This window comes from Neoarius graeffei, chromosome 19, assembly GCF_027579695.1.
Source record: "Neoarius graeffei isolate fNeoGra1 chromosome 19, fNeoGra1.pri, whole genome shotgun sequence".
NCBI classification, from domain to species: Eukaryota; Metazoa; Chordata; class Actinopteri; order Siluriformes; family Ariidae; genus Neoarius; species Neoarius graeffei.
This window is the reverse complement of record NC_083587.1, coordinates 42,512,232-42,530,934: the sequence shown is the minus strand read 5'-3', so window position 1 is coordinate 42,530,934 and position 18,703 is coordinate 42,512,232. Positions and strand designations below refer to the sequence as shown.

The 18,703-nt window shown below is 41.4% G+C and overlaps 1 protein-coding gene across 7 annotated transcripts in view; it reads left to right on the top strand.

Annotated features, from left to right (window-relative positions):
- Positions 1-18,703, top strand: part of ofcc1 (orofacial cleft 1 candidate 1) — a 285,101-nt gene that overhangs the window by 180,759 nt on the left and 85,639 nt on the right. For all 7 annotated transcript variants that reach the window (XR_009650730.1, XM_060900091.1, XM_060900088.1 and 4 more), the window contains 2 exons: positions 10,661-10,894; positions 16,851-17,103. Coding sequence is in view for 6 of the 7 variants with exons in the window: in XM_060900091.1 (XP_060756074.1) it covers positions 10,661-10,894; positions 16,851-17,103 (487 nt within the window). In the remaining variant the exon portion in view is untranslated. The remainder of the gene's footprint in view (positions 1-10,660; positions 10,895-16,850; positions 17,104-18,703) is intronic.

Genomic DNA, 18,703 nt, shown 5'->3' with positions numbered 1-18,703 from the left:
AGCCAACTGATCTGGCACATTTTAATTGTGCGACAGTAATGATGTAAATAACGGCGCGGCGGAGCAGCATCCGAAAGTGTTTTTTCATTTTACCAATGAGCTCACTATACACAGTCATCCCCTTTGTTGTTTGTCCTGTTTTGTCACATAACAAGCTGGAATTAAAATGGATTTTTGGAGGATTAGCATCATTTGATTTACACAACATGCCGAGCATCTGAAAGGTGAAAATTATTGTTTTATTGTAACATGAACAATAATTAAGATGATAAAACAGAAACCTAAGGTGTGCATCGGTATTCACCCCCCAAAGTCAATACTTTGTAGAGCCACCTTTTGCTGCAATTATAGCTGCAAGTCTCTTGGGGTATGTCTTGATTAGCTTAGCACATCTAGCGACTGGGATTTTTGCCTGTTCAAATGTATTTTCTTAGGCCATTCCAAGACATTTAAATGTTTCCCTTTAAACCACTATAGCTTTAGCAGTATGTTTAGGGTCATTGTCCTGCTGGAACGTGAACCTTCAGGTTTTCCTCCAGACTTGCCGTGTACTTAGTGCCATCCATCTTTCCTTCAGTCCTGACCAGCTTTCCTGTCCCTGTTGATGAAAAACTTCCCCACAGAATGATGCTGCCACCACCATGCTTCACTGTAGGAATGGTGTTCTCAGGATATTGGGTTTGCGCCACACATGGCATTTCCATCATAGCCAAAAAGTTCAGTTTTAGTCTCATTTGACCAGAGAATCTTCTTCCATGTGTTTGGGGAGTCTGCCACATGCTGTTGGGCAAACTTCAAATGTGTTTTCTTAAGCAATGGCTTTTTTCTGGACACTCTTCCATAAAGCCCCGCTCTGTGGAGTGTACGGTTTAAAGTGGCCCTATGGACGGATACTCCCATCTCCGCTGTGGATCTTTGCAGCTCCTTCAGTGTTATCTTTGGTGTCTTTGTTGCATCTCTGATTAATGCCCTCCTTGCCCGGTCTGTGAGTTTTGGTGGGCGGCCTTCTCTTGTCAGGTTTGTAGTGGTGCCAAATTCTTTCCATTTTGCTATAATGGATTTAATGGCGCTCCGTGGGATATTCAAAGTTTGGGATTTTTTTTTTTTATCACCCAACCCTGATCTATACTTCTCCACAACTTTGTCTCTGACCTGTTTGGAGGCTCCTTGGTTTTCATGTTGCTTGCTTGATAGTGTAGCAGAGTCAGGGTCCTTCCAGAACAGGTTGATTTATACAGACATCATGTGACAGATCATGTGACACTTTGATTGCACACAGGTGGCTCTTAATCAACTAATTATGTGACTTATGAAGTAAATTGTTTGGACCAGTTCTTATTTAGGGGTTTCATATGAAAGGGGGTGAATACTTATTCACACTTCTGGTTTCTGTTTTTTTTTAAATCTTAATTATTGTTTGTGTCATGATAAAACAACAATTTTCACCTTTAAAGTGGTAGGCATGTTGTGTAAATCAAATGGTGCTAACCCTCCAAAAATCCATTTTAATTCCAGCTTGTAATGCAACAAAACAGGACAAACACCAAGGGGGATGAATACTTTTGCAAGACACTGTAGTCTTCTATATAGAATTCCCTAGGTAGTGAGTCGGGAGTAGTGAATGAGTGAGTGATTTCGGACACAGCATGTGTATGTGCCTGTTTTCCATTTTGGTCTCTGTGTGATTTAAGAAAACTATGATATAAACTTTTTTCTGCTTTTAAACAGGAACAATCTGATGACATTCTATTAGGTTTTGATGTAATCATAGAGGTATTAGTATGTAATGGTAGAAGATCATCTATGAAGATAGTGTGCATGTGTGTGTGTTTACGATGAATACAATCACATTTCACACAGTAACTGTAAAATTGCATAACAGTTACTTTTGAGCTGCATGCACTGTATGGTCTTCTTTAAATCACACAGCAAGTCACACCAATACACGAACATAAGGTTTGCCTTAACCAAGCTGTTCGTGTGTGTGTGTGAGAGAGAGAGAGAGAGAGAGAGAGAGAGAGAGTTTGGGCATGTGTAGTGTGTATAAAAGTGGAAATGAACAGTTACATTGTTTTCAGCGATCAGTGTCAATATGGTGCTTGTTCTTCACTTCAAAGAGGCTGCGTGCAGAAGTGGCATGTTACAGCCACTAGAAAGTAGTTCACACATTGGTATCAATTTACTCATACTTCTATTATTACAGTTTCTATTAAATCATAAGAAAAGCACAGTTCCACATCCATAACCATTCACAGACAAAGAAGTCTGTTTCACATATCTCATATCAAGAAGCAGTTATATGTTGAGTGCTATATATGGTGTTATATTTTCCTCGACATAGTCTGAGAAGAACTTGTAGCCTTGAAGATTCACCCTTAAAGCTAGACTGCCTTTCAGATTTTTCAACTTTAGGCCATAAAAAATTTTCCCCGACACCCAATTATTTTTGTTTAGTGGACCGAAAGCTACTGAATTTGAATCACAGACTTCCAATTTTATTAGTGTTTTTTAAATCGCACAATTAATGAATTTAGGGCCACGTGGCCCTAAATTCTCCGATATTTTTTACTGCTTCACCATGACCCAATTCAAGATACTATGTCATGCATCATGTGGTGGGCTTTCCCCATTCGCAAAAAGCATTGTGGGATATAAATTTGAAACAGGAGAGGAAAATGGAGAATGCGAATGAAATGTGAAAGACCGTCTCCAGTAACAGAAAGCGAGAAGAAAAGACATTATGTTGCGAAGGAAAGGAAACGCAGGACCAAACTAATAAATATCGGTGGTCAGCGAGCACTTCGGTGTGATCAGCTGTTCATTTAGCGACAGAATGATGTAACCAGTGCCAGCGATTGCTATAGGCGACCTAGGCAATTGCCTAGAGCGCAAAGTGTGCCCAGGGGCGCCAAGGGCGACCAAAACCCCACCAAAAAGGAGGGATGGAGTTATTGAATGGAGATGTTACCAAGTGCATCAGTGGTGTACAGTGTTTTCAACCACTGTGCTGCCGAAATCTAGTACCGCGGAACACTAGTGTGCCGTGAGAGATCACCAAGTGTACCGTGGAAAATTATAGAATGACTGTATATTGTAAATATTGGCAACAGCGTTTTAGTTTCAGTCAACATTTTCTATTGGTGATGTGCCTTGAGATTTTTTCATTGAAAAAAGTGCGCCCTGGCTCATGAAAGGTTGAAAACCTTTTTTACAACACCTCTGATGCGGCTGGGGATGTAGAAATACGTGCTCCTTACCTCTGCTGTTACACTACCTGTGACAGTAGCTTCTGCTGAAAGAAGCTTTTCAAAATTAAAACTGCTGAAGACATACTTAAGGTCAACAATGAGTCAAGAACGTCTGAATGGGCTTGCTCTGATGAGCATCAACCAAGAGATCTCAAGAGAAATATCATTTGATGAGATTATCAAGGAATTTGCCATTAGGAAGACCAGACGAGTCCCATTGTAATGTTACTTCAATAACAAAGTACCCATAATAGCACTTTTGTTTGAAAATACAGCCCATTGATGTCCTAACAGGGTGCTTAAGTTTGCACAATTTAGAATTGTAGAATTTTTTATTCATTTAATTTGTTAATTCTTCAGAGATGACTTAACTTTTAATAGCAAAAAATAATTTCTTGTTTATTGTCCATGCACTACACTTTGAACAGGGTGCGGAAGAGTTTTTGCCCATTATATGGAGATATGTATTGAATTTGTGTGGTCATTTTACTTTGTGACACTTTATGTGAATAATGATAACAATAATAACAATAATGAAAAAGATAAAATGACTTATTGTTTATTGTCCATGCACCGTACATTGTTTAATAGTAATAGAATAGAGTGATTAGATTAAAGTGTTATTTAGATGTTATTAGAGGGTTTTTTTTCTTGGGGGGGGGCAAAACTCAATCTCGCCTAGGGCAGCCAAAGACCTAGAGCCAGCCCTGGATGTAACTGTCAGTGCACAATCAAGGTAAACCTGTAGATGGCAATAATGCAACATTGTGGATACCAGCTGCCGTAAAACCCAAAAGAAGAAGAAAATAAACCTGCACATGCGCACACGGACTTCCTCTGTCTTCTTGATTGCATGAAGCAAGCAATTTCATGCACATTATTTGTGAGAGAATCCCCTCAAATTAAATAACTTCCCAGCCACAGAATGGCCTGATAATGTTTTGGAGATACTGCAGAAATAAACATCTCGCAATGACCAAATGCCAGAGGGAACTAAATTTCACCGATTTTATGAAATCGAAAGGCCGTACAGCTTTAAATCTTTCTGAGATCAGTCTTAATTAAATAAATTAATCAGCATTAATCATGAAAGTGGCATCACGGTGGTGCAGTGGTTAGCACTGTTGCCTCATTGCCGATGGGGGCCTTTCTGTGTGGGGTTTGCATGTTCTCCCCATGTCTGCGTGGGTTTCCTCTGGGTGCTTTGGTTTCCCCCACTATCCAAAGACATGCAGTTAGGTTAACTGGCTACTCTAAATTGTCCATGTGTGTGAATGGTTGACAGGAGAAAACCTCTATAATAATCTAGTAGAAGGTAACAGGAAACCATTACTGTAATTCTTCCCTAGAAACTTTGTTGGCTGGAAGAAAAGCTGTCAGTGCAGCCACATCACTGCAGGGATATGCCAAATAGAGAAAAACATGAAAGCCACAGTGTTAAGTTATACACAGCTGCAGCTGGACTGAGCTTGATGCACTAGGATCCTCAAGATTTAGGTTCAAACTGTACTTTTCTTCTCCAGAAACTAAGAGTCTAAGAATTTCTTTCAGTACAAGACTTCATCATGGAGACTAATGTGGAGTTTTTGGTCTATGGATTGGATTTGAGTTGATGTAATCTAATATCATTTATTCATCTTGATGAACTGCTTATTTCTGGTCAGGGTCATGGTGGATTTGTAGCCAGTCCAGGAACACTGGGTGTGATCTGAGCGCGCCATCACAGAGAACTATACAGACACACATTCAAAACTAGAGGTGATTTAGTGTCACCAATCCACCTACCAGAGAACCTGGAGAGACCCATGCAGAGACAAGGGAACACTGCATAAGCATATATAGGCACAGGTTTCTTTCATGGAGTAAAAGCTACAGATAAGAACCATACATCCATCCATTATCCATAACCGCTTATCCTATACAGGGTTGCGGCCAAGCTGGAGCCTATCCCAGCTGACTATGGGCAAGAGGTGGGGTACACCCTGGACAAATCACCAGATCATCACAGGGCTGACACATAGAGACAATCAACCATTCACACTCACATTCACACCTACTGTCAATTTAGAGCCACCAATTAGCCTAATCTGCATGTCTTTGGATTGTGGGGGAAACCGGAGCGCCCAGAGGAAACCAGTGTTTTAGTCAAGTCACTAGACTTCGAGTCTGAGTCCAGTCTCGAGTCCCCAGTGTTCAAGTCTGAGTCAAGTCCAAGTCATTAAAAAAATTTCAAGTCGAGTCTGAGTCCACTATTGATCCGAGTCAAGTCCGAGAACAAGACTCCAACCCCACCGCTTGACGGTGGCTGTTTTAGCACCATTAATATTAGTTTGTTCCTGAACGTGACGTACTGTATGAACAGGTGAATATGTATTCTCATTATCAGGGAGTGCGAAGTATTCTGTCAGAGATGGTTGGGAGATGGATGTAAGTGCAGAAGGTGCATTTATTAATCCAAGTGAAGACAGGTAAACAATCCAGAATGGCAGGTAAAATCATAAAACAGTGAAACGGGCAATAGGTCAAGCAAGGCTCAAACAGGCTATCATAGATTCGGCAGAATCAAAGATGAGAAACAGGAAATCAGGGATCAGGAAACCAAACAAGGAAATAAGGCTTGGTAATGTGTCAGCAATGCAACTCAATACTTCGCAAAGTAAGTGTGTTTTCACAGTTTTTATATCGCTTGTTGATTGCGCCTTAATCCTATGCAGGTGTGAGTTGTTTACAGCGCGAGAGAGTCTATCTGATGCACATGCCAAGGCGCACAGGTGTGACACTCTTGTACAAAATTAATGTAGATATAAATATCTTATGCCAAATTGTTATGGCATGTTACAGAAAATAAAGAAAAAATTTGAGTCCTCATCTCCAATTTACGAGTCCTCATGCATTTAATGCACGAGTCATCAGTGCTCAAGTCCTACAAGCCTGGAGGAAACCCACGCGGACAACATGCAAACTCCACACAGAAAGGCCCTCTCCAGCCATGGGGCTCGAACCCGGACCTTCTTGCTGTGAGGCGACAGCGCTAACCACTACACCACCGTGCCACCCAGATAAGAACCATCACTAGGATCTCATCTCATCTCATTATCTCTAGCTGCTTTATCCTGTTCTACAGGGTCACAGGCAAGCTGGAGCCTATCCCAGCTGACTACAGGCGAAACGCGGGGTACACCCTGGACAAGTCGCCAGGTCATCACAGGGCTGACACATAGACACAGACAACCATTCACACTCACATTCACACCTACGGTCAATTTAGAGTCACCAGTTAACCTAACCTGCATGTCTTTGGACTGTGGGGGAAACCGGAGCACCCGGAGGAAACCCACGCAGACACGGGGAGAACATGCAAACTCCACACAGAAAGGCCCTCGCCGGCCACGGGGCTTGAACCCGGACCTTCTTGCTGTGAGGCGACAGCGCTAACCACTACACCACCATGCCGCCCCATCACTAGGATATATGAGTTTATTTTGTGTAGACCTTTATTGACATTGTCCTCTGAATATGTTTCTCATTCAGTGATGTTACACAAAGGCAATCACAATTTCCCCATTTTCTTCCTCTGTTTTTTTCTGTTTCTTTCTGCTCCGTTCACCTCATCATTTCTAATTCTATAAAATCCATCTGCTGATAGAAAGACTAAAATGTGGGTTTGGCTCATTCACAAAAAAAATGCCTGTGGCCTGAAACAAGAAGGAGGGGAAAGAGTGATAGCAAATAACTTAATCCACCAAATAAAGGATAAGTCCAGTGTTTAAGTGGGCCCAGATTTAGAACCTTAACCAATGGCACAAATAGTTCCCAGAATTCCAGCCCACGGGCTTGAACGTGTAAATCAGTTTTCAGAGTTGGCAGAACTGCTCACTATTCTTTATTTGAGATTTAAAGAGCTCCTATGCTCATCTTATAGGCAAACACACTGCCATGTTGAGACAATTCTGTGAGACAATAGCAGGACATGTTACCAAATGTTCTGTTTATGATGGTGAGATTCATCCTCCACTGTGGCCATGAACTGAACTTGTTAAGAAAAAAAAAAGATAATTTCCATATACATATAAATAGTATTTCATAATTACACATAATATTTTAAATATTATGTTTTAGGTATAATGATTATTGAACATCAGCTCGCTTCATGCCCTTTTGCTCCTGAAAGTCCCGCCGCATTAAATGTATATATAGTGATGACAACAGGTTTAGAGGAGATGAAAGATTTCACATTCTGTAACAAACTCTCTGTTGAAGTGACCTTTTTTCACAGCCCGTTGAAAATATTTCAGTTCATGCATCATCAATATCTTCATTATGGCAGTGATGGAAGTCAGCTTTTATTTGCTGCTCTGGCATGATGCCTGTTGACAGCCAACCATCTTGTGCTTTTCTCTGACACACTAGCTTTTTGTCTAGTGCGTGATTTTGGCTTTCTTTAGAAGCACAGAAAGCTGTTTAAACTGCACTGATCATGCTGTTGCTTTCAAAGATAAAATCTTTCCTACATGTTATTCTGACTTATACTCTGTGCCATTATTTAATGGGAGCTGTTCTCAGATGGGGAAGATAAATCAAGTTGGCCACAGCAATGCGAGGAGAAGCACTGAGATGAGCATTCAGTGAGGTACTGTACAATAAGTCGTAGATCCTTGAGGTACAACCCCAATTCCAAAAACGTTGGGACGCTGTGTAAACTGTAAAGAAAAACAGAATGTGATAATTTGCAAATCATGGAAACCCTATATTTCAATGAAAATAATACAAAGACAACATATCAGAAATTGAAACTGAGAAATTTTATTGTTCTTTGAAAAATATATGCTCATTTTGGATTTGATGTCAGCAGCACGTTTCAAAAATGTTGGGATAGGGGCATGTTTAACACTGTGTTGCATCACTTCTACTTCTAACGACACTCTGTAAACTGTTGGGAACTGAGGAGACCAACTGCTGTAGTTCTGAAAGAGAAATGTTGTCCCATTCTTGCCTGATATACAATTTCAGTTGCTCAACAGGTCGGGGTCTCCTTTGTCGTATTTGTGCTTCATAATGCACCAAATGTTTTAAATGGGAGACAGGTCTGGACTGGCAGCAGGCCAGTTTAGCATCCAGATTCTTTTACTACGGAGCTATGCAGTTTTAATATGTGCAGAAAGAGGTTCAGCATTGTCTTGCTGAAAGAAGGAAGGCCTTCCCTGATAAAGATTTTGTCTGGATGGCAGCATATTGCTCTGAAATGTGTATATATCATTTAGCATTAATGATCCCTTCCCAGATGTACAAGCACCCATGTCATGTGCACTAATGCACCCTCATACCATCACGGATGCTGGCTTTTGAACTGTGCACTGATAACAAGCCGGATGGTCCCTCTCCTCTTTAGCCTGGAGGATGTGGTGTCCATGATTTCTAAAAAAAAATTCTACTTTTGATTCATCAGACCACAGTGGTGTAGTGGTTAGCACTGTTGCCTCACAGCAAGAAGGTCCTGGGTTCAAGCCCAGCGGCCGGCGAGGGCGTTTCTGTGTGGAGTCTGCATGTTATCTGCGTGGGTTTCTTCCGGGTGCTCTGGTTTCCCTCGCAGTTCAAAGACATACAGGTTAGGCTAATTGGTGACTCTAAATTGACCGTGAGGTGTGAATGGTTGTTTGTCTCTGTGTCAGCCCTGCGATGACCTGGCGACTTGTCCAAGGTGTACCCTGCTTCTCCCCCATAGTCAGCTGGGATAGGCTCCAGCTTGCCTGCAACCCTGTAGAACAGAATAAGTGGCTACAGATAATGGATGGATGGATTCATCAGACCTTGGGACAATGTTCCACTTCACCTCAGTCCATTGTAAAAGAGCTTGGGCCCAGAGAAGGCAGCGGTGTTTCTGGATATTGTTTATATCTGGTTTTAACTTTTATTCGTGGATGCAGTAATGAATTGTTTTCACAGACGATGGTTTTCTGAAATGTTCCTGAGCCCAAACAGTGATTTCCACTACAGACATGTGACTGCTTTTAATGCAGTGTCGCCTGAGGGCCTGAAGATCACAGGCATCCAATGTCAGTTTTCAGCCTTGTCTCTTGCATACAGAGATTTCTCCAGATTATCTGAATTGTTTAATGATACTATGTACCATATATGATTTGATCCCCAAATTATTTGCAATTTTCCATTGAGGAACGTTATTCTTAAATTGTTGCACTGTTTGCCCACACAGTCTTTCACAGAGCGGTGAACCCCTCCCCAGCTTTACTTCTGAGAGACTCCGCCTCTCTGGGGTGCTCTTTTTATACCCAATAATGTTACTGACCTGTTGCCAATCAACCAAATTATTATTATTATTATTATTATTATTTTTTTAGCATTGCACAACTTTTTCAGTCTTTTGTTACCCCTGTCCCAACTTTTCTGAAATGTGTTGCTGACATCAAATTCAAAATGAGGCATATATTTTTCAAAAAACAATATTTCTCAGTTTCAACACTTGATATATTGTCTTTGTACTATTTTCAATGAAATGTAGGGTTTCCATGATTTCCAAATTATCACATTCTGTTTTTATTTACAGTTTACACAACATCCAAACTTTTCTTTGGAACTGGGGTTGTACACTGGTCACCATTTTCTGATACACTGTAGAACTTTGAGAAAGGTAAGTAGGGTCAAGGCGTCCAGATGAATTTAATGCTTCCTTATATCTAATGCTGCAGAGTGATCAGTATCAGAACTGATGCTGCAGACATAAGTCTTGCACAGTGCTCTTTACACTCTTTAATACTTGCAGAATATTAAAATTAAGATCATTTTTGTTGATGAAAATGTAAATAGATTCTTCACTTAATGTAGTGAAAATTTCCATCCATCCATTATCCGTAGCCGCTTATCCTGTGCAGGGTCGCAGGCAAGCTGGAGCCTATCCCAGCTGACTATGGGTGAGAGGCGGGGTACACCCTGGACAGGTCACCAGATCATCACAGGGCTGACACATAGAGACAAACAACCATTCATACTCACATTCACACCTATGGTCAATTTAGAGCCACCAATTAGCCTAACCTGCATGTCTTTGAACTGTGCGGAAAACCGGAGCACCCGGAGGAAACCCACGCAGACACGGGGAGAACATGCAAACTCCACACAGAAAGGCCCCTGTTGGCCACTGGGCTCGAACCCAGAACCTTCTTGCAGTGAGGCAACAGTCCTAACCACTACACCACCGTGCCGCCTGAATCCATATAATGTTTTATGCAATCATTTTAGCCTGCCATCTTGAAGGGGGTCAATATTTATGGAGCTGTGTTATGTAAATGTTCTTAATTAACTGGTTATTCTGTGTAGGTTAAAGATTAAAACTTGTCATGTGTTGAAATGTGAATGCGAGTCTAGATTTTAGTGTACTGTGTGTGTGTTGCCCCTAGATCTCAGCGAGCTGTTCCACACTGCAATGTTGTGTGCTGTGGTCCGGCAGATCGATTGCGTATGGTATGGCGTATGCTTCCTGCAGAGCTTGGTCTATCTGGGATCACTCGACCCAGTTTCAGCCAGCTCACACTCCTCATCACCCTCATCTTTCTTACTTGGTTTCCCCGTCTTTACCTGCACTACTGCAGCCAGTGGCTCTTCCTCCATGCTCGAAACATACCTGTCAACAGGTGAGATGGATTTATAATGAGTGAGAGTGAGTGAGACAGCAGTCAATGATAATAAGACAAACTCTGAACTGAGTGCGCTGAAAAATAGAGAAATAAATAAGACAAAAAAGAGACAGCATTTCTAGCTTTTGGTATACATTTTTATCCCCCACTGGCCAAAAGGCCTAAAGGGGGATTATGTCGTGGCGATGTCTATCCATCCGTCCTGGGAAGGGTACTCACCTTCTGCAAACAACTCCTCCCACAGTTTTTGGAGGAATTTCACGAAACTTGACAGGAATATTTGTTATATGTTGGTAATACACATACTGCAATTTTGTTCAATTCAGTTACATTTTACCAGAGTTATGGCCCTTGATTACCAAACTTGTACCAGTGGGGGATATTCTCTTGTTTAAAGATTTGAAATCACAGAGCGTGGAATACCTAATACAATGTTTTATGCATATACAATGTGTTGGGTCAATACATATTCATTTTTATATAATACTTTACAAACTTGCAGAAGGTTCTGTGGGGAATGCAACTTTTTTTTTCTCCAAATCCACTCTTAGGTTTTAATGACTCCACATGGGGAAAGTTGAACGATTTTAGATCCATTCATGACCTCCCTTCAGTACGCACTATGTGGAAAGAATTTATAATGCGTTATTCTGTCAACAGGCATTTGTCATAAAAAAAAAAAAAACTGAAGTCAGATGCTCTGGTTCTGCTGCACATGTGGTGTTGATTTTATTTATTGTCTTGGAGAGGTGCAGTGAATATGCTTACACACCAATTCTTATTACAACCAAATCAACTTGGACAATAAATCACAGGCTGATAGAACATGGAAAATTTGTGAGAATAGAGAACTGTGAATGACGAGTGGGCAGACAGAGGGAGGAAAGGAACACTAGAGATGGGGGATAAATGGCAAGTAACAGTGAGGGGTCAGTGGTAGATGACAAGTTCCTTGTGTCCATCTGTTATTATCCTCTTAATGTTTGTCCACAGAGGGCAGCACAGTGGTGTAATGGTTAGAACTGTCGCCTCACAGCAAGAAGGTTCTGGGTTTGAGCCGGATGGCTGACAGGGGCCTTTCTGTGTGGAGTTTGCATCTTCTCCCCGTGTCTGCATGGGTTTCCTCTGGGTGCTTCAGTTTCTCCCACAGTCCAAAGACATGCAGGTTAGGATAATTGGTGGCTCTAAATTGACCGTAGTTGTGAATGTGAGTATGAATTGTTGTTTGTCTCTATGTGTCAGCCCTGTGATGATCTGGTGACTTGTCCAGGGTGTACCCCGCCTCTCGCCCATAGTCAGCTGGGATAGGCTCCAGCTTGCCTGCGACCCTGCACAGGATAAGCGGTTACAGATAATGGATGGATGTTTGTCCACAGGACTGGAATGATAACAGTGGTGGTTGGTGATCAAAATGATCACACACAAACCCAAGAGCTATAGCATCCTCCTTCTGCTTTTCCACTACTGTAATATCCTGTATGCTGCATATGAAGCCGTCCAAAGAATAATTCTGAACGTGATACAAACATAGACTTTTATTCTACTTTTCTTTGTCATGACCCTTGTAGGAGTCCTACTATTTCCTTTCAGTGATTAGTTCTTCAACTCTTTGGTATGGTCTTTAAGCCTAGGTCTGTCATGCCCATAATTCTATCACTCAGATAACTTTTTGTCCCTGCTTGCAAGTTCATTGACACTATTCTGGCATCCGTCCATCGATGATGGTCATCATCACTAGAGCACTTTCTAGAATGGCTTAACAAGCCAATTCTTGAGTGGCAGTCATGGCCATATCAAGAGCTTATCACCAGTAACTGGCAGTTCCCGTGTTGTTGCTGTGATGAAACAATCATGCAGGAGTGTCCTCTCCAGAGTGTGAGTAGCATTACATTACATTAATGGCATTTAGCAGACGCTCTTATCCAGAGCGACGTACAACATACCCAGAGCAGCCTGATGTTAGGTGCCTTGCTCAAGGGGAGCTCAGCCATTCCTGCTGGTCCAGGGAATCAAACCAGCAACCTTTTGTTCCCAAAGCTGCTTCTCTGACCATTAGGCCATGGCTTCCTAGTATGCCTAGCGCCTAGCTTCCCATGGCACCTAGTAGCCTAGGTGGTAATATGGAAATCCTGGGCTGGGCTGCCCAAACAACAGGATTCCCCTCTCTTATTTTGCCAGTGGGATCCAATGGAGAGGCAGAGCCAATACAATTGGCGCTGGTTTAACCACAGGAGTTGCCAGGAGGTAGTGACATACAAATACGAACTGTCTAAGGGGGCTCCACTCTCGATTTTCTGTAGTAGTTTACTCCCTTAGCGTTTGACTCGACAGACACATTCCACAAGGCAGTGGGATGCCAGAACTGAAGCCGAGTTAACCAACAGGACTGCTAGTTGCCGAAACTGCCTCCAGGATGACTTAGCAGAACCACTGAGGGGGGAAGTGACCCAAGCCATATCCACAGCTGAGGGAGGCCAGGGTGTGCTAACACTTGTCCAAGGCATACACCCAGGCTAGTGGAGGGAAGGAGGTGCCTTACTTCTCCATTCAAGACTGACAGAACTAAAATCTAGTCTCGCCATTGCCCTAATCATTAACATTATAGCAGCTGTAAACAGTTATTAGCTCACCAGCCTCTCTCTTTTCTCTCTGCTGAAGTTAATACAGTAATACCAAAACAAAAAACAAAAATACAGGTAGCTTGTCATGTTACCAAGAAATTGCACATCCCCAAAATTTACTGAAAGTTACAACTTGACCTCTGATTGTTCCATACCGCTGACACTGGAGACTCCTTACAAAATGTGTCCTCGCAGAAAATATCATTATATTAGTGATTTTCTCATAAATCTGTTTATGTCAAGCATCTGTCATACAAGTCCCTGTGTTAATACAAAAGTGAAAAATGATATTAATATAGAAACAGAAATGCATCAGGATTAATGCTTTAATATAAACCTCTGATTTGAATTTCAGCCAGCATGACTGTCAGAACTGTACTGTTTTACAAAATAATTAACATCTTACCAATTCTTACTTGGAATTGAGTATTCAACAGTGTTGAGGTATAAATAGGAATAATAGACACATATAGGACCAACATAATAATCAAAAACAGTACAGTACCAGAAAAGAAAGAAAGAAAGAAAGAAAGAAAGAAAGAAAGAAAGAAAGAAAGAAAGAAAGAAAGAAAGAAAGAAAGCACAACTTTATTCATCACACACTTGTGAAATTCCTCTCTGCATTTAACCCATCTGAAGCAGTGAACACACATGCACACACACACACACACCAGTCAAAAGTTTGGACACCCCTTCTAATTCAATGGCCGTTCTTTATTTTTATTAATTAAAAGACACTTCATGTCTTAAAGTAATGATGGATGTCATTTTTGTTTAATCAGTTGAGAAGTTCTTGACATAATATGGATTACTACAGTGGTGGAATAGGGTTATTTACTGTATTTTTATTATTTATTATTTACTGTTTGGTATCAAACGCATTAAGAAGGCAAGAAATTGCACTAATTAACTTTTGACAAAGCACACCTGTTAATTTTATATATATATATATATATATATATATATATATATATATATATATATATATATATAATTTCATAGTTTATAGTTTTGATGTCTTCAGTATTGTTTTATAATGTAGAAAATAGTAAAAAAAAAATCTCACCTCATTATCTCTAGCCGCTTTATCCTGTTCTATAGGGTCGCAGGCAAGCTGGAGCCTATCCCAGCTGACTACGGGCGAAAGGCGGGGTACACCCTGGACAAGTCACCAGGTCATCACAGGGCTGACACATAGGTGGTGTTTACATTAGACCGTATCCGTCTTGTTTTCGTCGCGGATGCACTGTCTGTTCACATTAAAACGCCGGGAAACGACTCCACAGGCGGAACAACTTGAATCCGCCAGGGCCCACGTATTCAACCCAGTTCGTATCTGATCCGGTGCTGTGTAAACATTGAGATACGAGGAAACGCAGTGCTGAGCTCTAGCTGACGTCGTCATTGGACAACGTCACTGTGACATCCACCTTCCTGATTCGCTGGCGTTGTTCATGCCACGTTGGTCATGTGACGCGACTGCTGAAAAACGGCGCGGACTTCACTTCCTGCTATTGTTTCCGCCTTGTATCACCTTTTTGTTTTTCATTAAAGAGTATAAAAGTATGAATATAATGCTTTGCTTTGTCATTCTTAATGTTGTTCATGGTAAGATGCAAATACTGCCCATTGTGTAGTTATGATTGTCTTTAGGCTTGCCATCCTTCCACTTGCAAGTGGTGAGTGACTTGCGCATGCCCGATATGCACTGGGATCACACACACAGCGGCTCAGTCCCGAATCACTGCTCGTGCGCTTCACTCGCGCGCTCTGTGAGCTGCGCAGGGCTGGAGTGCGCACCCTCCAGAGGGCACTCGCTGTTCAGGGCGGAGTGATTTGGAGCGCAGCCGCTGAGGAGGAACCGCTGAGCCGCACTGACACATTTCAACTTACGTGCCGTCTAATTAGTCATGTGATTAGCGTATCCGTGTATTGGCGTTGCTGTGTGCACGCGAATCGTGTATTGGCGTTGCTGTGTGTACGCGAATCGTTTTAAAAACGTTAATCTGATGATCCGCTGATACGGTCTAATGTAAACACCACCATAGACACAGACAACCATTCACACTCACATTCACACCTACGGTCAATTTAGAGTCACCAGTTAACCTAACCTGCATGTCTTTGGACTGTGGGGGAAACCGGAGCACCCGGAGGAAACCCACGCAGACATGGGGAGAACATGCAAACCCCACACAGAAAGACCCTCGCTGGCCACGGGGCTCGAACCCGGACCTTCTTGTTGTGAGGTGACAGCGCTAACCACTACACCACCATGCCACCCCAACAAAAAATACATCTTAAAAAAAAAAAAAAGAAAACCTATGGGTGGTGTCCAAACGTTTGACTGGTGCTGTTGAGTACAGTGTTTGTATCGTAATTTGAGTATCTTAGTGGGGATATTTAGACAGTTGACAAATAAAAGGAAAACATGGTTGATCTGTTATGTTGTAGCAGATATTTTGCTCTAAATGTTTGGGGCTACTTGTCTCCTTCAAGGGAAGGGTCACTGCAAATCAATGCAGATTTCTTCTGACATTTCTATTTTGATGGGAGTAGTCTGTTCCTCAATGACACCCCCCACCTACAGCAGCCACTGAATGGTTGAGGATGAAGAACATGATGTAAATCATATGCTATCACCTTCACAGATTTGAACAAACAGACAGCACTACCACCATCACTGAAATCCTATGTATTACAGTCGGGAAGAACAATGCTTCCATCTTCCATCCAGTACAGCTCCAGAGAGTTGTCATATCTGTGCCAAAGCACATTGAAGCTCTTCTGATGGCTCTTAGTGGCTCAATACCTTACTATGACACATTTTTTTTTCTTCACTTTAATTTGTCACCTGTCTGTAGTTTCGCAAAATCTCCCAGTGAGACTAGATTATGCTTCGATGCCCCTGTTTGGTCAGCGAGAGGAACTCCAATGGGCCGATGCAGGTGTAATGGGGAGTGGTGCTGTCTCACTCACACATGCTAAAGGAAATTAATGAACAGACACAGAGACCACTGTCCTGCAAATGCTAAATTAGGAGAGCTATAAGGCCTCCTACTAAGTGAAACCATGCAGTCCGATAGTCATCATAAGTGGACATCGAACTGATCCCCCACCATCACGTTTTTACAGCTTTCACCATTCTAATTTCCACCTTATTTCTGCACTTGCTGTATACATAAGTTTTACAAGAACTCTAATTAGAAGGCATCATGTAATCACCCTAAGTAGCAGTCAGTTTATTTGATCTCTATCTCATGAATAAAAGAATCATCCTTTTTCCCCCTTTCTTCCCTGCTCTGTTTCTCACCCCCCCACCCCCTTTCTAGGTTTCGCTTCCATGCCCACACGGTGGATTTGGTATATCAGAGCTCTCTCCTGCGCGCCCTGGAGGAGCTGCTGCTGGTGTTGTTGGGGCCCTTGACCTTGAATGCAGCTATGTTTCTGCTGCTTCTGATCAGATGGCTCTGTCAGCTAGTGTTTGGCTCAACTCCTTCCTTCCTGTCAAAGCTGATCATGGCTCTGGGAGTGTGGACAGTGCTTGACCCTCTGGCGGTCTTCACTGTGGACGCTGTCCTTGGGGTAAGTCACATAAAATCATATGAGCACTTCAGCAATGTAAATAGAAGTTTCCAAATTATTGTAGCAAAGTGACATTAGAAATACCAAGTGGAACTAGTTTGAGGGTTAAAGTGTGAGTCTGTCAGAGAGAGAGAGAGAGAGAGAGAAATGTAGCTTGATTTGAAGTTTATGATTATTCAATAAGTTCTAAGCGCCTGTGAAGCTGTATGATTATACAGGAGTTATAGAACAGTGTTATTTGCAATTATATCCTTCATTTGCTGTACAGCAAAAGTGTTGTCGGCATATTTTCATCATCTCTCATATTTTCAGCGTGGCTTACATAATTAACCCCCGCGACTGTGTCTGTGTGTGCAAACACACAAAAACTGCTGTGATCAACTGAAATATATTTGTTATTGTCAGCATGAAGAGAACTAAAAAAACGCCACTTTTATTAATTACTTTACACCATTTTCCAATTGCTTATAAAACAAAAAGGTTGTACGAACAAAATATGATCATTTATTACCCAGAATAAAACATCAAAAGGTTTCCAAGATGCAGTACTGAGATATACCCATAAAGCTTCTGGTGTACACCAAAAAAAAAAAATGCATGTATACATGTAAATAATGTCTCAGATAATTAATTCTTGACCAAAGCCTCAGAAGTGTTTTCTTCATCGGAAAAAAAGCACTTTATCACACTACAAAATGATGCACAGCTAAAAATATTTTTGCACATTTGTTACCACTAATGTTCTCACTATAAATGTCACAAATTCTCTCTGCAAATCAGAGTGTAGAGTTAGATATCAGTATAAATCTCAGCAAATCTGACAGTTTGGGGGGTTGGGGGCGGTGGGAGAGTTACCACAATTTTACCCTGATCACAGTAAAAATGAAAGGTACCATATAAACATGTTCAGCAGTCTGTTTATTCTGATCTATAGCAGATTCTGGGTTCATGTCAGAAATGCAGTCCATTGACCATAGTGGGAAATAACTGCATGCACTTCTGGAAGCAACTGCTACAGAAGATCTGCTCCCGTTGAACTTTAAGCTGCATGTCAGATACTGTACAGCTGGGCTTTTTGGCTCACTCTGCATTGTAGGGTAGTTTGATCCTTCACAGATGAAGTCATTTACTTTTAATCAGTGTTGAGACTAGCATGTAAAATAAAGGTTACTGTTTGTAATGGTCCTTTTGGGACCCTGAAAATGAAGATGAGGAGACATCTGAAAGTGTTTGGAGCTGGTTGGGACATAGATTTTATTATATTAGATAGAAATTATTAATCATTCATTAATATCATAATTTCATTATCTATAGCTTCTGTGGTCAATTTACAATTGAAAACATGGATTTAAAAAATATATATCTATTAGAATACACCATTAATAACAGGAGTAATTTACATGTGGTGAGGGTTCATAGTCGAAAATAGCAGGGTTTTTTTTAATACTTTGAAAAAAGAGTTGAAAGAATTAGCAGAGTATGGTAGCTGAACAAGACAGACACAATTCCTCAGCAGTTACTGCAGACATACACACCTATAAAAAGCAGGTCTCCAGTTAATTAATCTGTCTCCGCCACAGTGCCATCAGTATGAAAGTAG